General features: G+C 47.4%; 1 protein-coding gene across 2 annotated transcripts in view; it reads right to left on the bottom strand.

The window, feature by feature from the left end:
• Positions 1 to 23,113, bottom strand: part of KNDC1 (kinase non-catalytic C-lobe domain containing 1) — a 96,305-nt gene that overhangs the window by 68,069 nt on the left and 5,123 nt on the right. For both annotated transcript variants that reach the window (XM_069101684.1, XM_069101683.1), the window contains exons 3-6: positions 22,039 to 22,097; positions 7,065 to 7,211; positions 4,804 to 4,921; positions 2,519 to 3,369 (exon numbers count right to left, since the gene is read on the bottom strand). In XM_069101684.1, the coding sequence (XP_068957785.1) occupies positions 2,519 to 3,369; positions 4,804 to 4,921; positions 7,065 to 7,211; positions 22,039 to 22,097 (1,175 nt within the window). The remainder of the gene's footprint in view (positions 1 to 2,518; positions 3,370 to 4,803; positions 4,922 to 7,064; positions 7,212 to 22,038; positions 22,098 to 23,113) is intronic.

The raw sequence follows: 23,113 nt of genomic DNA on the forward strand, positions 1-23,113 counted from the left end.
TCCTTCCTTCCTTCCTTCCTTCCTTCCTTCCTTTCTTCCTTCCTTCCTTCCTTCCTTCCTCCCTCCCTCCCTCCCTCTTTCTCTTTCTTTCTCTCTCTCTCTCTCTTTCTTTCTTCCTTCCTTCCTTCCTTCCTTTCTTTCTTTCTTTCTTTCTTTCTTTCTTTCTTTCTTTCTTTCTTTCTTTCTTTCTTTCTTTCTTTCTTTCTTTCTTTCTTTCTTTCTTTCCTTTCCTCTCCCTCCATCCCTCCCTTCCTTCCTCCCCCTCTCATTCCCTCCTTCCTTTCTCTTTCTTTTTTCCTCAGAAAATGTCTAGGGGAAGTATATTTTGCATGACTTTGTATGTAGAATAGGTATCATATTTCTTGCCTTCTCAATGGGTGAGGGAGGAGGGCAAAGAGAAGGAGAGAATTTGGAAATGAAAATAAAAATACAATTTAAAAATAGTAATGATAATGAAATAACTATAGAGAGTGTAAAATACTTGGGAGTCTACCCACCAAGCAACACACAGGAAATTTATGAACACAATCACAAAACATTTTTTACACAAATAAGTTGTTGCTATTGTTATTATTGAGTCATGTCTAACTCTTCATAACCCCATTTTGGGGTTTTCTCAACAAAGACACTAGATTGGTTTGCTATCTCCTTCTTCAGCTCATTTTACAGATAAGGAAACTGAGGCAAACAGGGTGAAGTGATTTGCCCAGAGTCACACAACTAGTAAGTGTCTGAAACCAGATTTGAACTCCTGAAAATGAGGCTTCCTGATTCCAAGTTTTCACCACCTGGCTGCCCACACAAATAAAGATAATCTAAATAACTGGAGAAATATTAATTATACATGGGTAGCTGAGCCAATACAATAAAAATGACAATACTATTTAAATTAATTTATTCATTCAGTGCCATAACAAACTACTAAAAAGAATTATTTTATAAAGCTAGAAAAAGTAACAAAATTTATCTGGGAGAACAAATAATCAAGAATATCAAGTCAATCAAATTAAAAATGGGAAGGAAGGGGTCCTTGTACCAGATCTCAAACTATACTGCACACATAGCCACTGTTATCAAAACAATTTGGTAGTGGGTAACTATCTTAACCAGCTGGTATTGAGTTAAGCCATCAGATTTACCCCAATTTCCTCTTCTCTTCTAATTTGAGCTGCATTAGTTTTGTTTGTGCAAATTCAGTGCGACCAAAATTGTCTGATATCTTTCTTGCCTTTTGTAACTAACCTTCTTGAGAAGGTCACTGACAACAGGTGCTTCCACTCTCTTTCACTCTCTGTGGTCTGGCTTCCAATCTCATTATTCAACTGAAGTATCTCTCTCCAAAATCATCAAAGTCCTTGATACTGTCTACACTGTGTTTTTATGACACTGTATCTTCTGGGGAAGCTAGGTGATGCCATAGTGCACAGAATACAGCGCCTGGGGTCAGGAAGATCTGAGTTCAAATATGACCTCAGACACTTATAAGCTGTGACCCTGGACAAGTCACTTCACCCTGTTTGCCTCAGTTTCCTCATCTATAAAATGAAATGGAAAAGGAATGGCAAACCACTCCAGTATCTTTGCCAAGAAAACCCCCAATGGGGTCAGGAAACATTAGCCATAACTGAAAAACGAGTAAACAAAAACATAAAAAAATAAGGATAGGAACTTGAAGGTCACACAACCAAAACGGACCTGAGGTAGGACCCTGAGCTTAGGTCTCTAATGTATAAAAATGTGAATTTAAAATTTAATCTATCTGTAGCTTTCTAAGAGAGATTACCATCACTATGTTCAAAGGAAAAGAAGAATAAATTGGATAAAAATCCAGCCACAGGATTGGTCACAAAACTATGGACTTCAAATGCTTAAATTATGGGTTAGTTTTCTGTTGTCTCCAAAAGGCTTAGTTGGGATTAGGGGCTTGAAGGTGGCCTTTGGGCTCACTAGGGGAATTTGGAGCATCCTCTTTTCCTAGGACACAAGGAGGCCCTGACACAAGTCTGATGGCTGCAATCTCTCCCCTCCCCCCAGCTGGAGGAGGCCCCTCCTGGGCTCTCTCACCTCCTGGTGACTTGAGACAGATGTCAGCTCCCTGACGGCAGGGGCTGCTGCTTTTGTTACTTGGCCCATGAAAAATGCCCAACTAGTGTCTGTTGGGCATCAAGTGAATTGAAATTACAAACCCTTCAGGAGGGCTTCACCAGGGGGCCCAGGGACTTGGGCTGGGTAAGGAGCCCTTTGGGCCCCATTTTCTGTGTGTGTCAAAGAGTCTAGGCTGAAATGTCCTTAAGACGTACCTTCAGATGAGGAGGGATTTCTCCTGCACACATGACTTTGCCATTGAGGACCTGGACCCAGGGGCCAAGTTATTCCAGCAAAGAGACAGACTGGTGTCCAATCAGGTACATACACAAGCACATGGAAGAGGTTCCAAAGGCAGCTGTCCTTGGTTCTGATTCCTCTTTGGCCCTAGCATCTCTGGAACCCACGTGGAAATCGTAAGGTAACCACCTACCTGTTCATTGCTGACAGTGTCCAGCTTCTGGCCTCCCTGCCCATGTTCTCCATGGCTGCCTGCCATTGTCATGTTTTCACTCAACTCCTGTGGGCTTGAGGGAGTTGGAAGGCACCTTTCTTCACCAGGATTCATTCTTAAGCTCAATTTGTTCAGAGACAACAGTGCACTTTTGCTCAGTCCTCCTGAGGTCTCAGCATTTTTGGCCATCTCTGTCACACCAGGAGTTTCTTCTCCAGGCCTAAGTCCAAGTCTAGTGCTGCTCTCCCCCTCACTACCACTGCCACCATCACTACCCCTGCCACTTCCTTGAATGTTGGTGGCTTGTTCCCGTGGCACAGGGAGCGACTTCTCCCCATGAGGGTCAGTTGAGCGCTCAGACCTGAGTCGGTGCTTAGGCTGGGCCTTTATGGAGAAAGGACCATTTTTCCCCTCTGGGAAGATCTTTCTGTAGTCTGGGGGAAATAATTCAGATGTAGGCAGCTGATTTTTCCTGGCCAGAGATCCCCCACTTGTCAAAGACATGCAGAAGTTGTTGGATTCTGGGGCTTCCATTAGGAGCCGTGGGAAAGTCTGGATTTTTCTCAGGCGACTTTTCTTCAGAAGACCTCTGTCCAGGTCACTGTGGAAATACCCTGAATCCAAGAAGAAGTTGGCCAGCTTTTCCTTAGAGAAGCCTTCTCTGTCCTCTCTCTCCCCACTCAGGTTTCTGTGGGTCATGGAGCTGCTGTCTCCAACTCTTGAGTCTGGTATGGTGGATTTGTCATTGTCTAGCCTCTTCTCATCTGCGTGGGTTGTGGGTCCCATGCTTTTTGGGCCCATTCTTCCCTTCCACAAGTTCTCATTTACATCTGTGTGTGACCAAAAAAGATTATGATGACGTTAGGCAGTAAGCCATTGCAACGCACACTGGTCACTCCCGCATGTCAGGAGGTCCAGCCAATAGTCAATCAGTCTCTCTTCTCCTTGGACCTGGCCCCAAGAACACCTGTGAAGAAGGACATCCTAGTTTCCCTGAATTCCTCCCTCTTACCCAAAGAGCTCTTCTCATACTTCAAACTCCCTGGAACCTCACTATCTCCCTAGTCAGGGAGGAAGGACAGTGGCTGCTGCCAATGGCCCTGATGAGGGCACCAGCCTCTCTCTTGCTGGTAAGCAAATGGATGGCTCTAGGAGGAGCTGAGAAAGCCACATCAAATCCTTCAGGGGGCAGTAAGGTGGCTGCAGGAGTATGGCTTGGTGGGGGGGGGGGAGGGGGGGAGGGGCAGGGCTACGTCCAAGATGCAATGCTACGCTGAGACCAGCTTGAGATCTTGGGCTATGGGACTCCTGAGAGTTCCATGTCATGTAGCCCCCAAAAGCCCCTCTTGGGCATGACTACATCAGAGACTGAGAAAGCCAGAGGTGCATGGCCTGAGCCTCTCCCCTGGGGAGGGCTGGCCAGGGTGTCTGGGGCTGCCCCTTCTCCTCCCCATACTCAGGGCTTTACAAAGGGCCTAGAAGACAAATGCTGGAAACTTCCTTTCCCATTCTCCTCTTGGGCCATTTCAGTGAGTTCTTTTTAAGGCAGTGGAAGAGCTGCGTGTGACTGCAGGGAGTGAGCAGGGAAGGACCAGAAAGGGTGGGGAGGATGGTGGGACAAAGTGCTGGAGAAGGAAGAAGGGGCCTTCTGCAGACAGTGACCCCAAGAAGGCTCCACAATGCCAAGAATCGTAGAGCTGGAAGGAAAAGAGGGAGACAGAGCAAATGGGGGAGGAGACTTGGACAAAGGATCTCTTTTTTGACCACGTGTTGACAGTGGGGACCTCTGCTCTTCCCCTTCCTAGAAGGTGCGCCAGGGAGCCAGAAGACACAAAGATGAGGAAAATAAAGCAGCCTGGATTGGCGCAGTTGGTGGGCTGCCCAAAGTCACACAGTCAGGGCCTGGCAGGGCCTTAAGCAGAACTCTGGGCTCTGCCTACCTTCCCTGCCCCAGCCTTGGGGTCCCACAAGGCCTTTCCCTTCAGGCCAGAGGACAAAGGTAGTGATGCCAGAGCTGACATCCAGAAGCCTGCCTCAGGTGGCCTCAGACTGCAAGCCCTCACTACTCCAGGGAGGCTTTTTCAGGAGCCCTTCTGTGGTCCCAAAGAACAAGGGTGTGTCTCCCCCCCCCCCCCCCCCAGCCGTCACACCTCCTCACACCTGCAATGCAAGACTCGCTTCTCAGTTTCCCAGCATACTCCTACATTCCCTAGCTCACAAATGGCAGCTCCTTTTCAAACAGGTATCTGGCTTGTTGTTTTCACCTTGAAAAGTCCCAAAGGATTCGATGGAAAGCACTCTTCTCCCGACTGCAGACAGGTCCCGACAGATCTCACAGGAGGAGGCTGCCTGCACTTTGCCTTCACACAAGGTGATGATACTCTAGACATAAAGCAGACACAAAAACAACGTCTTTGGGCTTGCCTTCCCCATCCCACAACAAGAATGCTTTTGTTGATAAGAATCACAGAAATGGTCAGACCATCCAGACCAAGGGTCTCTCCTAGGGACCCACACCCTTACTGAAGCTATTTTGCCCACAGCATGCCAACAACTCCTGGGAAGCCTGGGAAGAACCCTCAGAGGCTGGGCCAAGGACAGACCAAAGCTGAGTCTGTGTGGCCAGGACAAGGTCTCCAGCCCCTTCTTGACAGCCTGCAGAATTCTTGCCCAGTCAAGGCCCCAGGACTTATCTGTCTCAGTCTGACCTGAATCAGGTCCATCGTGGGGAAGAGGAATGGAGCCCAGGAGAGAGCAGCCATTCTCAGAGGTCAGCGGGACACTGGCAGGCAAACCCCTGCTTCGTCAGAGGGACATCATCTTAGTGTCACTCTAGTTAAGTGAGAGCATGAGGAAGGAAGCCATCTTGCACAAGCCCCTTTCTTGTATCAACTCCGAGATGAAATCTGAGTTTCGGTGAGTAACCCAGGAAACATGCTTGGATGAACCATGTGACAAGAGATTCCGAGCCTCTAGCCCTGCTGATGGAGAGGGTGGGGATGCAGAGTCAGAGGCTAACAAGTCCTACGCTGTGTATCACTCCAGGGATTCAGGTGAGTTATCTATCGCAGGAGGAGGGCTAACAAGCATTGGGCAGAGAATGAAGGCTCTGGGTGCCACCTGGTCCACCGTTCATGACCGATCAGTGCATGCCAACAGTGGTAATTCCCAGCCCCCAGTGGGTAGAAATAGTCAAAGGATATGAACAGACCATTTTCAAAGGAAGAACCACTTAACGTCATTGCTCAGCTTCACTCAAGATTCAAGAGCTCTGCTGGACCACCCGATGCCCATCAGATTTGTGCAAACAATGAGATTCAATGCTGACGGAATAGTGGGAAGGCAGGCACCCTCCTCCAGGCCAAGAGAATTTGATCTTTTCTTTTCTGTAATCTGGAAATACTCAGTGACAGTGTAAAAACCATCATATCATTTGACCCAATCATTCCACTGTTGGGAATATACCCTGGAAAGGTTATACAAAAGGGCTACCTGCTCACATATTTTCATAGCAGCTTTATGGGGAATTGCAAAAACCTGGAAGCACCCTAAGCGTCCACCAACAGAGCAACGGTGACATAAATGAGGCACATTCATATCATGGAGACGCTAAGACCAATAGGGCTGACAAGTGAAGGGCCTTTCTTTATGACCACCTGCCAAGGGAGGAGAGCGGAAGCACAAGAAGGGGCCTCCACAAGGTGGGACAGCAGGCCCTGAGGGGGCTCAGGGAGGGGGTCAACGGGAGCGTCCTTCCAGCCAGAAATGAACAAGGGACGAGAGGGAGGCACAGTGTTGCCCTCATGGGGGCCAGAGGCTGAATGGGCAGGGACATGACTCTTGACCCCCCCAGATTTGTGTATGGGCCCACCCTGGGCCTTTACAAATGGACACTCCATGGCACTGGTGGTCAGGATAAATGCCCCTGTTTCTCCTGGGAATACCTGGGAACACCTTGTCTGCAAGGACACTCCCAGATCTGGTGTGGCCACAGGGCCACATCCTCAGTGAGCAGGGTGGAGCTGACCCAGAGCCATGCCCCACTGCCTCTCACCACCATTCCTCAGGGACCTCCTCCCTCCAACCCTGTGGGCTCTGCTCCCATTGGCAAGTTCTCAGAATCTCTATTTTGGGGAAGGGACCAGACTAGTCACGCCTCACCCTCGACTTCACCGCTCTGAAATAGATGCTTGCGCCCCCTCCCCTGCCCCCTTTGCCCATGAGTGGGTTTTTCCCAGGACCTCCATCATGGGGAGGGCTCAGGCCAGCCATCTCTCATGCTCTGACCATTTTCCCTCCCTCCTCCATCTACCACTCACCCCCTTTTAGGCATTATCTCTCCCTACCCTGTAAGCCTCTTGAGGGCAGGGGCTTGCCTACCTTGGTGCCTTGGGCTTAGTCCAGTAGTTGGCACAAAGAACACGCCCCTATATATGCTTGCTGACTGACTCTCCAGGATGAGGTGGGCGGACACACACTCCTCCATCGCTAGGTCACCCGATCGCCCATCCCCCCTCCGGCTCACCTCAATGTCAGGCCTGCAGCCAGGACTCTCCTCCTGCATCTGGTCCAGGAGGGCCTCCAGGTCCTTACAGAACTTTGGCTCCAGCTCAGGTTCAATCACATATTCAATGGCGGCTTTCAGGGTAGCCCCCAGAGAATAGATGTGAGCCTGCAGAAAAGGCAAACAGTCTCAGTCACCTAGGCAGGAGCAAGCCTGCAGCTGCTCTTCAAAGGCAAAATGGGCCCTGGCACCTCTAAAGAATAGAAACATTTGGAAAAACAGAGTTTTCTAAGGGGCCCATCATGAGGCCCATGGTAACAATGAGTCATGGACCACTGTGCCAGCAGGGCCTGTTGCAGAAGGTTCCAGTCTGCTGCCAGCTCTGGGGGACAGGCCAAACCTCGCCAGCCATGGCCTGAGATAGTAAGAGCCTTACTAAGTGTCCTCTGACCTTCATCAGACCACCAAAGGACCAGGGCTCCAACTCTTACCCCAACTTCCTGTTTGCCACAGGTTCAAGGACTTCTCAGACTGGAGGGACTCAGGGCTGCCCGGCGAGTCCAGCCACACAGCCTTGAGGTGAGGGAGGCATGCCATCATGGTGGTTGTAGAGGTGAGTGAAGCTGGGCCCCACTGAGCAGATCAGGTTTGGGGACCAGCCGTCTAAGACGCTAAGGACACTGCCTTGTGTCCAAGGGGTCACAGCCTCCATGGAGGCATGTGGCTCTAATCCTGGGTTGGAATCACTAGATCTCCTGAGGAAGGCCTGACCTAGAACACCTGGCCAGTCACCCAAAGTCATGAGGGGCATGTATGCCTTGGTCCTGGAGGCAGATGAAGCAAAGCAAGAGGGACACTGGACTTGGTGTCAGCTGCCCAAGGGCATGAACCCCAGACCAAGGCCTGAGCTGGTTTTCTCTTCCAAATGGGAACATGATATGGGTACCTTAGACCTCAGTGGGGTCTCACAAGGAAAGTGTGTGGGTTGGCACCACTATGTCTTCAAGGACAATTCCTATGAGATACACTGAGGCTTTACTTTATCCATTAATGGGCTATGCACTGGGGCCAAGGAATGTTTCAAGGCATGGTGATGTGTTCCCATGATTTTAAAAATGGAACTCACCAGTATAAATTTGGGTTCTTCTAAGTGAAGCCATAAAGTCAGTGGGTCCTGGATGTTCAAAGGATACACCACCAGGTGCCCACAGGACTGACCCCAGGCTAGACAAGCTGCCACCAAGCATTTTTCATGGGGCTGAGAGGCAGGAGGCAGGAGTTCTAGCCCCAGCTCCACTGCAAACTAACTGTGGGACCTAGAATCAATCCCTTCCCCTTGCAGTAGTTGTTTTCAATTCTGTAAATGCTGAACTTCCAAGTCAGTAGTCACCCTGCAGCAGAGGCAAGGGCTCCTCAGGGGAAACATTCCTTATCCAGATGCATATTGCAGCCCATCCCATGTAATCCTTATCATCCCTCAGGATCTTCCACTGCATTAAAAAGGGATTGAAAAGCTCTCCACTTTTAGACTGCTCAAACCTACTTGCAAAGGTTCCCTTTCATTCTAGCTGTCAGACTGACCAATCCTTTTAGGTGATCTGTTAATGAGTTGTATCTCACAGAACCACCTCAAGACTGAGAACCTCAAGATTGTTCCCTTCATCTGGACATAGATGGGAAAAGCAAGTGCCTTAGTCATCCCAGGGCCCAGGCAAAGCTGAGAGTGCCCCTGGAAGAAGCCTGGTAGAAATGATCCCCAAAACAAACCCATGCATGCAAAAGGAAGAGACTCCATTTTCTCTCTTTCAAGAGTGAGCTGATGTTTGTGTCCTCACACAGCACAGCCCAGTGAAGCCCTCCTCCCAGTTGGTCAGCATTATAGACATGGGCCATTCAGACCAACAGATAAGTCATCTGAATAACTCAGCTGCAGGCAAACAGGCCCTCCATCCCTGCAGCCGCTCTCCCATCCCTCCATTCTTCCCTCCATATATCCATCTATCCAGATATCCATCCAGCCATCCCTTCATTTGGCTCATCCTCTTCTCTACGCAACTTTTAATGAAGAAAGTGGGAGAGCCAAATGCAACCATGTGGTTAACTCACAGGCAAAAAAGACCTTTTCACAGTGGGTAGTCATGCCCAGCCCAGATGTCCTGGATAGGGAGAATTTATGGGGAGACACCCCCTAAAGCATTTTAATGAGCACAAAGAGGGAAAGAAATTCTAGGAAGGGCCATGAGGGGTGAGGTGAAGAGGGTGGGGGAGGAAAAAAGGAAGCATCTAGAGTCAGCTGCCTGCTTAATGAGCCTGCAAGCAGCCTGAAAGGGCTGTGTCCTGGGGATAGTTTAGGAACAAGGTTGGCTTTTTCAGTGACACTTCCTTCCATTTCTGTAAAATGGGTGCAGAGGTGAGGGAAGAGGTTGGATGAAGTGGAAGCCTGGTGAATCCAGCCATAGGATGCTTTGAGGATTAATCTTTCCTGGTGGAATTTCTCAGGGTCGGTCAAGGAATTTGAGCTGGGACACAGAAAGAAGACCCAGAAGAAATAAGGGGTGATTAGTCCTGTTTGCGCAATGAAGAGTGGTCATAAGCAGGATGACCTCGGCCATTGGCCTCTTAGATACCGAGCAATTTCATTTTTCCTGTTTTGGAAGGAAAACACTTATAGCATGTGAGAAGCGGAAGGCTGAGAAATGTGGACCATGTCAGCTGAGAGGTGCCTCCCAGCTTTGGCCCTGCATCCTGGCCAACACCGCCTTGCTCCTGGGACACTCTGATCCAAGGCCTTCTCATGCGAAGTTTAGAGACTGACTACTTGGGCACCAATGGCAGCACAGTGATAACTCCACAGCAGAGCCAAGTGTCCTAGAGCAGTGCACAGAGAAAGACTTGAGTTCTAATCCTGCCTCAACCAAACTCTATCTCTATCCCCTCACCTACCCATCTAAACTGTGCTGAGGACATAATTAACCTTCCCGCCCTCCAGGCTCACAGTCTTGGGGTCATCTTTGCATCTCTGCCCACATACCCAAGCTGTTGCTTGGCCTGGTGATTTCACCCCTGTAGGGTCTCTTCAGTAGCCCCTCCTCTCCTATGACCCTGCCACTCATCACCTCACACCTGGACTCCTGAAGAAGCTGCTGGACAGGCTCTATCTGTCTCAAGTCTCCCCACTCCAATCCAGTCTCCACTCAGCCACCAAAGTGATTTTCCTAAAGTGAAAACCTGATCTTATCACTCCCCTGCTCAAGAAACTCCAGTGGCTCCCTATCACCTCTGGGCTAAAATACAAAATGCTCTATTTGGCATTCAAACCCTCCTGCATCTCCAGGCTTCTTATCCCTTCCTCCCTAACACGTTCTCTTTGATCCCATGATACTGGCTTCTTGGTTGTTCTATGAACAAGACCCTCCATCTCTCAGATCTGGGCATTTTCTCAGGCCATCCCCCAGGCCTGGAATATTCTTCCCCCCTCATCTCAACTTCCTGGCTCCCTGTAAGTCTCAATTCAAATCTCACCTTCTACAGGAAGCCCGCCCCACCCCCTCTTCATTCTAGTGTCTTCCTTCTTTCAATTCCAGCCTATCTATCCTGTCTGTAGCTTCCTTATTTGTTTGCTTGTATTCTTCCCCATTAGATTATAAGCTCTTTGAAGGTAGGGATTGACTTTGTCTTTACTTGTAGCTCCAGCATTTAGCCCAGTGCCTGGCACATAGTAGATGCATAATAAATGTGTATTGACTGACTGGTTATCTATCCATTCTGATCTATATCCACACAGCTGTTAATGGGATCACTTGCCTGATAAGCAGCCCTCCCTGTTACTTCTAGCATCAAATACAAACTCAGGTTCCCTCCTCCATTTCTAGTTTCATTAGATACTTGCTCCCCTTCCAACAACCTGACAGCCCTTCCTGGACATGGGACTTTCCAGCCTCATGTCTTTGCACTGGCAGTCCCCCATGCCTGGAATGCTCTCTCTCCTCATTGGTTAGGCCAGAACTTGAGTCAGCAGTTCAGTCTGGACAAGCTGATTTGAGAATGATTAAGAGAGATGATAATTGAACCTCTGGGAGGTGATGAGATCACCAAGTGAAAAAGCTTAGAGGGAGAAGACAAGAAAGCTCAGGACAGAGCCCCATGGGACATCTACTATGAGTGGGTGTGGCCTGGATGAAGACTCAACAAAGGGGACCAAGAAGTGCTCAGCTGGAAGAGAATGAGGAGATGGCAGTATTCTGACAAGTGAGAGAGAAGAGTGTCAAGGAAAGGGCATCCAGATATTGGAAGGTGGGGTGTTAGTGAGGAACAAGCTTTGGTTTTGGAATGCAGAGGTAGAAGTGGAAAGTTAATACATGATGGTTAGATAAGACATTTTCTGAGTTCTTAAACATGGAAGAAGTACATTTGTGGGCAATGACAAGGTCAAAGGGTATGGCCATTTCTGAAGTTGAAGAGCGGAGGAGTAGGTCATGTGAAATAAACTGAAGAAGTGGGAGGTTGAGGGAATATCCATATATTTAGGGTAAGGAGAGGAACTGGGAAGAAGAGAAAGACTTTGAGCCAGGCACTGAACTCACTGAGGAAAGAAGGGGAGTGTCCTGGAGGTCAGTAGACAACAGCTTCCAGAATTTGGTTTGGATGGTAGACAGGGCAAAAGTTTGATAATCAATGGTTTGTTTGCAGCTCTGGGCAAGTCTCTTAAGCTCTATGTGCTGTAGGCAATTCCCTTGGATTTATTTAGTAAGTCAGAGAAGTACCAGAAAGGGAACTGAGGAAATCCCAGAGCCTTGTGTATCAGTGAAGACATGTATCAACTGGACCTTGGATAACGAAGTCACCAAGTGAGGGGGTGTAAGGAGAGGAGGTCCAAGATCGATAATGTGGGCAACAATCCTCCACAATAGGGTATGGGAGATGAGCAGTGACACAGAATATGAGGCTGAGGAGAGGTGAAAGACAGGAGTAAGGGAAATTCAAAGAATGGAGAGCGCCTAGGAGGTGCCAGGGTGGGGGAACACAATAGTGTCAAATGGTACAGATGGCTCAAGAAGGATGCCTGAAGAGAGATCATCAGATTTCTCAATCAAGGTCTTAATAAGGAGATCTTGGTGAGAGGTTTCAGTAGAGTAGTGGAGAAGCAAGGCAGACTCTAAAAGGTTGAGAAGTGAATGGGAGATAGCAACATGGAGACAGGAGGGTAGACTGCTTTTTTCCTAGGAGTTTGTGTGAAGGAGGAGAGCTAGAGGATGAAAGTTGGAGGGGATGGCAGGATCAAGTGGAGCATTGTTTTCAATGGTGAGGAACATTTGGGCATGTTTGCATGCACCAGGGGAGAACCCAATGGATAAGGAGAGACTGAAGAATAAAGGGGAAGGTGGTCAAGGGAGCAGAATCTTGGAGGAGACAAAGGGATGGGCTTTGGGGTGTGAGTAGAGGGTTTAGTGTTGACAAGAAGACTCCCCTTTCTCTCAGGGATAGGAACAAGGGATATGAGAATGGGCTGGTGGTATTTAGAGAATTTGAATTAGTCTTGGAGGGAAGAAGGTGCCACCAATGATGTGCTCAATCTTTCTGGTAAATTTAGCCAAGAGAGAGGGTGACAGAGCATCAGCCAGGGCTTTGCCAGGGCCTTGCCCACGATATCTTCTCAACAGATGCATGTGTTGATGTGGGAAGACTGGTTGCCATGCTGCAGTGGGATGTGTGCCAGATCAACCATCTGGCAAGATGGCGCCCAATCTCAGAGCAAGTCATTGTATGAAGGGCACACTGTACTCTGTAGGAGCCTCTGAATTTGGGCACAAAAACATTTTCTTCATTATGCTTTCTATCTTTATACCACCTGCTTCTCCCTTTGTTTTTGTGGGTCACCAGTGCCAGCCCTGACAAGGGTGGGGAAAGCAATCATTCTGTATGAAGAAGGCACCCTCTCTGCTGGGCAGCCCGTACCAGTTTGTACCAGAACCTTTCCTGACTACTAGGCCCTCTTTGCCTCTGCAGGGTCTCTCTCTTCAGGAAGGGGGGAGTGGGGAATTCAAGAGTGGTGATACCACCAGGGAGCAGGGTCTACCTTCTTGCCATTGGGCTAGTTGACAGCTCCTTATTTTCTCTTTTGCCATCTCCTGGAATGGTATCAGATTGAGACCCTTGCAAAAAGAAGAGCCAAATGGCTCAGACACTGTGGAAACAAGGGACTTAGAGAGCTGAGTTAGGCTATGTCACACTGTGCCTGGGGCTCTGGCACCGCCTGACTTACCAAGCACTTACTATACTCTAGGGAAGTGTGTTAGAAGAGGGGGCAACAGCTTTCCCCTGATTTTCAAAGGGGATGAGAATAATAAAGATCTTCCTTTAGATTTGGGGTTTTAGCTTTGAAATGCTATTCCCAGTCTCTTTCTTCAGCTCCAATGTGCAGGTAGAATGAATGATGGAGGCCATGTAAGCTTCATGTGCCTCTGGGATGGTGAACAGCCCAGGCCTCTTACAACTGAGGACAGCATTCAGGGAGGAGAAAAGATGGCATATTCATGCAGCAAGAACTTACTAAATACCTACTGTAGGCCAAGTTCTAAAGACCCAAAGGCCAAATCCAAGTGGCTCCTGCCCTCAAGGACCTTCCATTCTATTGGAGGAACCATGTGTTTGTACAAATGTTCACCAAATCCTGTCTATGGCAGTGACAGCTGAGTCAGCCAAAGGGCAGATTAGGCTCAGTCTTGTCTAGGAGGTGACATGAGCTAAGTGTTTGAAAGAATCTGGCATTCTAAGAGGGAGAGATGGGGAGGGAGGGAGTTTCAGGCATTGTGGTAGAATGGCATGTCATGTACACTGTGAAGAGGCCAGCTGGAGCCAGACTATCAAGGGCTTTCCATGGCAAACGGAGGATTTTATCTTCCCTCTTAGAGGTAATAGGGAGCCACAGGGGCTTCATGAGTGAGGGAGTGATGTAGGCAGACCTGCTTTTGGCAGCTGTATGGGGGATGGGCTGGAGAAAGGAGAGTGGTGAAAGTGAAACTCCAATTATCCATAGAGTGAGGTGAGTAGGGCCTCAATGAGAGGTGGCCAGGGGAGTGAATGATGAGATAGGCATTTGAGATGTGGTACAGTTAAACTGACAAATCAGTGACCCACAGGCAGGTGCTGCAGGCAAAGCCTTTTATTTTCCAGGGAAGAAAGAGATCACTCTCACTTCTCTCCCAAACAGAGCAAATAGTGCTTTCAGGGCCCAGCACCTGACTCTTCTTTTTTTTCTTTGGGCTTATGCAAGTTAGTGGGCAACCACAGAGTTAGCAGAGGCAGCAGCAGTTGGGAGACCAACAGAGATGCCCTATGTTTACAGCCAAAATACTGAGTCATCTTTGATGCAGTTCTGAGCACAGTGTCATGGTGGGCATTTAATGATTGTTGATTGACTGATTTGAGCAATGGGGACAATGAGCATCTTCTCTGAGTTCATTCACTTTGATAAGGTTTTCTGTGACTTTCGCCCAACAATGCCCTAAGCTACTGATAACTGGATTTCTTTCCAAAGAAACACACAGAAGGCAGCATCCTTCTCTTAAATCCTTACTGAAACAACCCACAAGATGAACAACTTAGGCAATCACAACAGGGCCAGGATCAAGCCCGTTTATACTGACCTGGCTGAGGCCATCCACAATAGGGCAGCTTTACCTTGGGCTGACCCAGTTCACACAGACCAGTCTTTCCTGCACAGAACCTTACTGGGAAGAACATTGTAAGAGACTGGGTCAGAATGCTGCAGAATGGATGTGTCCAAGGCTGCAGGAATGAGGAGAAATGCAAAGAAGCCCCTGAACTGCCCTCCCTTCCAGTCATTCATTCTAGCCCCCAGGGGCCAAGGTTCAAATACATGCCCAGCCAGATGTGAAGAGTGCTCAGAGCATGGGGAGACTTTCCTTGTGGAGGGGAGCTTCCCATTGCTCTGGCTCATGGGCATCATCTGTCATGTAGGCACCTGGACACAGTTTGAGAAATTAAAAGGGAGTTTCATGAAAGGATTGAAGGGGGGGAGAGAACTCAAATAAAAATACATTTTGAAAAAGACACCTTCCAGTATGGAATGTGTTCCCAAAGATCAAATGAGATGTTTGTAACAATTGCTTATCACAGTATCTGCTCATTATCTTCTCTCCATTCCCTCTCAATGTGCTGCAGAGGAAAGCGCAGTGTTTGGCAAGTCTGAGGACCTGAGGTCAAATGTTGACTATACAACCTATCACCTATGGGATCTCTCAATTTATTTAACCTTCAATGGCTCTCAGTTTTCTCATTTATAAAGTGGCCGGGAATGGGAGTATTTAATTAGATGAGCTCTGAGGTCTCTCCTGGATCTACAGTTTAGATTCTTTAGCGATTCCGAGACAACCCCAACAGGCAAGTTTGTCTTCACCAAACGGGGCCCTTCCCTCCGCTCTGACCTGCTTCTTTCTGGTAGACACAGACATTGTTCTTTAACCCGCCTCCTCTGATACCTCTCTGATGCTACTCTCCATGGTGCCTCCCCCCAGAAGCTCCATGATGCTGCTGTCCATGGTGCTGCCTCGAATTTATGGGTGAAGTTGCTCTCCATGGTACCGCCTCCTCTGCCTCATGTTTATGGGTGAAGTTGGTCTTCATGGTGCCTCCCCAGAAGCTCCACTATGATGCTCTCCATGGTGCGCTTCCTATTGAGCTCTGCCTCATGTTTATGGGTGAGGTTGCCTCCTCTCTTACGCCTACCTTGTGAGGTTCCTCTCCATGGTGCTGCCTTCTCTGCCTTGTATTTATGGGTGAGGTTGCTCTCCAACATACCTCCCCACAAGCTCCATGATGCTCTTGCTCTCCATGATGATGTCTCCTTTCTTGAGGCTGCACCTCATGCTTGATGGGTGATGGTGCTCTCTGTGGTGTTTCCTCCTGCCGTTTTGTGTGGCTTCCATGAGCTGTCCAGGTATGGGATTAGAGAACCTAAGATTTAGAGCTGGAAACCTCAGGGGTCATCCAGTCCAACCCTTTCATTTTACATGTGAAGAATCCAAGGCTCAGGGAAGCTGTCACTCATCAATCTGTTAGACCTTTTTTGCCTGCCAATCCTCTGCCACTGCCTGGAATACATCACCAATTCCATATTCAGGAGGAACTGGGTAAGGAGAAAGTTCTAGAAGGAACAAGAAAGATCTCTCCCACTTGAGGAGTCACTGAGGAGCAGAATGGTAAATTCTAAGCATTTGCCATAATATGACAAAATCCTCCAAATCCCCAAGCTGAAGGCAGAACTATTAGGTAGCCTTGTATGCATTTATGTTAAGCAGACCACCTGTCCACTAAACATGAGGTCTGCTCCCTCAGAGTCCTGGCTTCAAGGATGCCAAGCATGACAGAGTTCAATGTGCCAACTCAGACCTAGGATGCATCTGTCTCAGGGCTGTTTATGTTTTCTCATTTTCACAAGGTGTGCTTTGAGAAATGCTGATCCTGAGTTACTGGGATATTCTCCTTAGTGTCATGAAAAGATATCTGGGGGGGGGGGGGAGACATTCTTGTGGGGAAGGGAAGAGGATAAACAGTGCTTTCTGAAACAGTCCACATGATAAGCCTAGCTGCTGCTGTGCCCTCATTAGCAAGCTTCCTATGGACTCGGGACACCACTAGAAAGGACCTTTGGTCCACAGAAATTTCAGTATTTTTCCCTCTTCTCCTCCATTCCCACCAAAACAAAAAGCAACTTTCCTAAAATCTATTCCAAACCTGTATAACTCAAGGTGATCTTAGAGGGTGACCTTTATTTGAAAGAAAAGGAACCTGAGGCCCAGAGGGAAAAATCAGACAAAGTTGGCATCAGACAGAAGCAATTCTTTCAGGATATTCCATTCCCATGTGCCCAGAGGAACACAGGTACCCATGGAAAGAGAACAATCACTTTCCCTGCAATAACCACCCGCAGCATTCCAAAAAGCATGAGAGCCATAAAATAGCCATATGACAAATGCCTTACAAATTCTGGCTCATTGGATAGTGCAAATGACCTCAGCAGAAAACAACAGTTCAGTGTCTCTGGCTCTGCCCTGGCATCTCTCCCAAAGAGGATGATTTCAGGAGCTACAGAAAAAGTGGGTGCCTCCCCCCACCAATCTTGCTTTCAGACACTGATGTCAACAGGCAGTCTGCTTCCCCACCATCACAAGAATTCCACATATGGCCTGGTCGCCTGCCATGTTGAGGATGATGGACAAAGAAGAGCAAGGTTGGGAGAGAACTATGTAATGAAGAACTAAGCACAATTAGAGAAATAATAAACAGTAATAATAAGATTCATGTGGAGAGACACATCGTCAAAAATATTAAAGGAGTTAATGAAAAACAGTGGGAAAGAAGTGGGCCTGGCAGCACCAGATCTCAAACTATACTCAAGAGCCACAATCATCAAAACAATCTGTATTGGGTTAGATATAGAGAGGTTGATTAGAAGAATAGATTAAGGTGCTGAAGGGGGCAGTGGCCCAGTGTTTGATAAACCCCCAAATCCCAGAACTCACTATTCAGCAAAACTAGGTGGGAAAACTGGAAAGCAGTCTGGAAGAAACTATGTGTAAACTAATATCTCACACTGTTAGCAAGTCAAGCTTCTAGTGGGTACAGGATTTAGACATAAATGCTGACATCACAAGCAAATTAAAGGAACGTGGAAGAAACCACCTGTCATATCTGTAGATATATGAAGAGGTCATGACCAAACAAGAGAGGTGTTCTCAGAGGATGAAATGGACACCTTTGATGACGTATAATTAAAAGTTTTGAAAAAGAAGACCTATGAAGCTACAATTAGAAGAGAAGCAGGAAACTGGGAAAAATATTTGTAGCAAGTTTCTCTGATGAATGTTTTTTCCCCCTAATATGTCAGTAACTGATTAAAATGTATAAGAATAAGAGCCATCCCCCGATTGATAAGTGGTTAAAAAATATGAATAGACAGATTTCAGTCCAAGCTATAATGAGCCATGTTAAAAATGCTTTAAATCACTAATAATTAGGGAAATTCAGATTAAACCTCTGGGGTATCACTTCATATTCATCAGACTGGCTAAACTGACAAAAAAGGAAAATGACAAATGCTGGAGGGGATGTAGAAAACCAATACTTTAAAGTACCATTGGTGGAGTTGTGAACTGGTCCAACCATTCTGGAAGGAAATTTGGAAGTAACGCCCTCCCAATTATTAAATTATGTTTACCTTCTAACTCAGGGATACCACAACTAGCTCTGTACCCAAAAAGATCAAAGAAAGAGGAAAAGGACCTATATGTACAAAAATATTGATAGCAGGTCTTTTTGTGGTGGCAAATAACTGGAAACTGAGGGAATGCCCTTCAATTGGGGAATCACTGAACAAGTCATGGTATATGAAAGTGATGTAATATTAATGTGCTATAAGAAATAATGAAGGGGGAAGTTTTGTTGAAACCTCGGAAAACTTTTATGAACTGATGTAAACTGAAGTGATGAGAAATGAGAGAACAATTTACACAAGAACAAGAATATTGCAAAGACAAACAACTTTGAAAGACTTCGGAAGTCGATCAGCTCAAAGCCCAAGCACAATTCCAAAGAACTAAGGATGAAGTGTGCCGCCCACCACCAGATGGAGAGCTCACGGACTCAGCATGCAGATTGAGGAATCATTTTTTTTATTGCTCCCTCAACATGGCTAATACAGGAATTGGTTTTGCTTGATTAGATATTTGTAATGCTTTTGTTTTTCTGGCTTTCTAAATGGGAGGTGAGATGGAAGGAATTTGGAAATGAAAATAAAGTTGAATTCAAAAAGGAAAGAAAAGAAAAATAATCACTTCTAGGAAATGACAAACGCTACATCACAAAGTCTCAAAATGCTTAAATGGCCTATATTTGTGCCAAAAGTGCACACGGAGAAATCTTTTTTGAATAATGTAAATATATCCATCACAGAAATAACCAGATTTATTTCAGCAACAGCTGCCAACAATAATACCACCAAATGAGGGAATTTATTTTCCAATGAAAATGTTCAAGTTATTTTTGCTTAGTCCAGGGGGAAATGTCACCCTGTGTGTAACATCCCCACCCCCACTACAGCCATAATATCATCCTCTCATTTTTTTCTTGTGTTGAGATCCTAGTAAGAAGGAATAAAGTTGAACTTGGTAGTAATAGTAAATTCAGGATCAAGTCACTCATAGAAAAAAACCCATCATAAGTGGCCCTGAGATGACACCTTCAACTGTTTACAAGATGGTTTTTGATAACCACAAGCAAAGTGGGAATGGTTGTTTTGAGGTCAACCAGTCAGTCAACAAGCATCTTAATGCACCTACTATGCTAAGTGCTGAGGATACGAAGAGAGGAAAGCATAGTCAGAAATTAGACTTCTTAATGAATGTATGAACTGACCATGAATGTACCTTTTGAAGGGTCCCCCCATCTCAGCATACAGCTCAGAGACTAGTCTATGCATTCTCTCAAAACAAGGCCTTTGAGCCAGCTTGACATCCACACAGTGAGTAAGGGTGCCGCCATCTTTCCAGGCCCCCAGGCTCCAGTCTTGGGATCACCTTCTGTTCCTCTCATTTATCACACATTCTCCAGTCTCTTGGCAAGTTTTCTTCCTGCCTTCACCCTGCCTCGTGTGTGTGTCGCTCACATGTGGGCATGTGTATGCATGTGTATGTGTCTGTATGTGTGTGTCTGTATGCATGTCTGTCTGCGTGTGTGTCTGTGTGCACACATGTGTATATGTATATTGTGTGTCTGTGTGTATGTGCCTGTATATGTGTGTGTGTGTGTGTGAACATGTGCATATTCCCTTCTCTCCCCCTGCAGTCATCAGGCCCTCTTCACATCTTGCCTGAACTATCACAAAGGCCTTCCAAGCATTCCTCTGCCTCAGGTCTCTTCCCTCTTCAATTCAGCTTCCACTCAGCAGACAAAATGATTTCCCCAAGTGTGGGCTTGACCGTGTCACCCCTGCTCAATAAACCTCAGTGGCTCCCTATCACCTCCAGACTAAAATGCAAAGACTGCTGACATTCAAGGCTCTAAGTAGTTTGGCTCTGTCCCACCTCTGTAGTCTTGCATCTTACTTCCCCCTCCATGCACTCTACCTCTAGACTTTATGTTTGCATCCCCAGTACAACCAGGCAAATCCGTAGGCTGCTCCTTCCATCCTATACTTCATCTCCAGCCTACAATCAGTAACGCTTATTAAGCACCTCCAGTGTGCCGGGCCTCATCCTCAGGGAGCTTATAGTCAATCCCCATGCCTTTGCATTGGCTCCCCACCTTGGACAGCACTCTCTCTCCCTGCTAACCTCCACCTTGTACCTTCCCTGCTTCCCTCTAGGCTTCCACCATTAGAGTGTGACATCCTTACAACAGGGGTCTTTCCCCCTTCTATCTGTATCCCCAGGGCCTGGCACAGGGTAAGCATTTAACAAAAGGCTTGCTAATATCTTACCTTGTCACTGTCTCAAGAAGCTTCAAGAGATCCCTACTGTCTCCAGCACACAATGTTAATTTTTCTGTTTGATATTTGAAGCCTTAAGCAAGGTGGCTGCCAGGCTTCATGGAGGTCAGGCGACACTCTTCAACCACTGGATGATTCCACAAACCTGGCCTTTGTGCTGTTCTGCTTACGGGACTTGTCACCACTATTTTTTCAGGAGACAGAATTCCTTTCTTTCCAAGGGGCAGGTGCATCAGTACCTCCTCTAGGAAGAGGAGCTTTTAGCAACATTATCATTTGGGCCCACACCTCAGGAGGAAGCAGTCACCCCATGTGACAAGTCTGCCAAGGTTCTGTTGCCTCCTGGATCTTTGCCTTGGGAAGAAGGCCCATCTCCCTCTTGTGCCTTGGTTCTCCTCAGCAAGGAGCCCTTCTCATCTACTAGTGCTCTCTGCCTCTTCCTTGGACCCCACCTGGATGGTCTCTCCTCACCTAACAATACTTGTGGGCTCCCAGTCTCACTCTCTGCAGAGCACAGAGCTCACTGTGCTTGGTCCTTGGCTCCCAGGGGACTCAGCAGCTTCTCTTCTGGGCCACGTTTCCACTTCTCTAGTCCTCCTACCACTGACATCTCCCAACAAATGGCAGGACTCCCTGCCTCTCCAGCTTGGTTTCCTTCTTGATTTACCCCCCTAAAGGTCTCTTCCATTTAAAAAAAAAATACATGTCATTCTCCTGATACCTATGGAGTGGAGGAGGCTGTTTGTCATTCAGAACCCCAATAGTTTCAGCCACTTGGCTGCACATACCACACAGGCCACCATCTTCTCTCTTGGCCTCCATTTCCCTCAGTCTACACAGTTGCTAGGATTCCTGCCAGCACTGACCATCTCATGCCTCAGCAGCCCGTAATGCTGGGCAGGACTCAATGGAAGGGGGTGCTTTAATCGACATGGCAAACCAGCAGCCCTTACACAGCTTTCTCACTCTAAAGCTAGGGGTTATCAGCTTCTTGGTTAAATTTTTCAGTTTATTTATAAATGTTTCAGTTTCTTAGTTGAGCTTCAACACTCCCTTCCACTGCCTGCCCAAATCCAAGTCTCTGTAGGAAACCCTTGATGCTCCTGGACTCCAGGAGCCCAAATCCTTTAAGGAGAGAAGGCAACATTTACAAGAGCCAGGCGACCTCCAAAGCCAGCTGCCGATTTACTTCTGGGAGTGGGAGAGCAGGGAGAGAAGAGGAAGGAAGAGGAAGAAGAGTGCCAGGCACTGTGCTGGGGATACAGAGAAAGGCCAAAGCCAGCCAAGGAGCTCACAGGTCAGCTCGAGAGCCAACAGGCTGTTTAACCAGGGACAGTTTAGCTACCGACAGGATGAAGTGGAGAGGCTCAGCAGAGGGCGGACAAAGGCAGAACAGGGCAGGGGGAGGCTTCCCTCTCACAGAGCTCTTCCAAGGCAAATCAAGGAAGAGAATGGCAGCAGCTGGTGCCAACACCAGCTCTTACTTACTTCAAATGTATTTCCTGTTATGTCGAATTCTGGTGGAACGAAGGCACCTTCAGGATCATCTGGGAAAGGAAGAGAGACAGAGATAAATAACTTTGTACCACCCCCTCAAGTGAACCCAAAGCCCATGGCTAATTCCCTTCTGCACTGGAGCAGTGAGCAGCAGCGACAGCAGCAGGAACCTGAGCTGGGATTTGTGCCGCAGGATGCATATAGTTTCTCCTGAGGACTCGGGAGAAGGTCACATGTAGAGACCAGTCCCCTGAAGGATTGACTCATCCCATTGAAGAATGAATTCTGTGCTTAGGGATTCCTTTCTTCTACATCTGCTAAGGCATCCAGCCTCAGCTGAGCTCAGTGCTCACCCTGCTTTTAGCTTGTTCTCAACCATGATTCCTGCCCCATATGTGCCTCTCCAAGAAGTTAAAAAAAATGTCACTGCTCTCTGGCCCCCAAATTCTCAAAGCTTGTTCTCTTGGAGGTGAGGAGAAACAGGGCCACAGGAATGTCAACTGGCCCAGCAATAGATTTCCACTGGACATGGAGGCTGCTGGGAACAGAACTTTTACTTTGAATGGAAAACTTGATTTCCATTTATTGAGTTGTGAGAATCAATGGAAACAGACATGAAAAGCCATGAGCTCTCTGGGAAGAAGGACACAAATGCCCTGCTTGGGTTTTGGGTGGAGACTCCAGCACCAGCAGAATTCTTGTTTCTACAATCAATTAAGGGCAGCACCTGTCCCCCAAATGGTTCATGGTCAAGGATCTCCCCCTTCTTCCCCCCTCACCAAAGCACAAAGCAAGTTCAGAGCTTCACTCCTCCAACACAACAATTTCAGCAAATCCAGTAAAATGGATTACCTCTCTTGCAAACATTTGTTGGGACATAATTATTGTGACTAAGCAGAACTACTTCTCACATTCACTGGGTTTCAGTTTTAGTTACATTCATTAAGAAATCATGCTCTTCTATGGAATTACAAGCAGACCCCTGATCCCCACAGGACAGCTAAGCCCAGGCCCTCTTTGCACACCCAGGGCAGTGTAGACATGGTCAGCTGACCCCATGCTCTGG

This window comes from Petaurus breviceps, unplaced genomic scaffold, assembly GCF_028583685.1.
Source record: "Petaurus breviceps papuanus isolate PSGF00001 unplaced genomic scaffold, PetGlider_PUasm1.0 490, whole genome shotgun sequence".
In the NCBI taxonomy this organism is placed as follows: domain Eukaryota; kingdom Metazoa; phylum Chordata; class Mammalia; order Diprotodontia; family Petauridae; genus Petaurus; species Petaurus breviceps.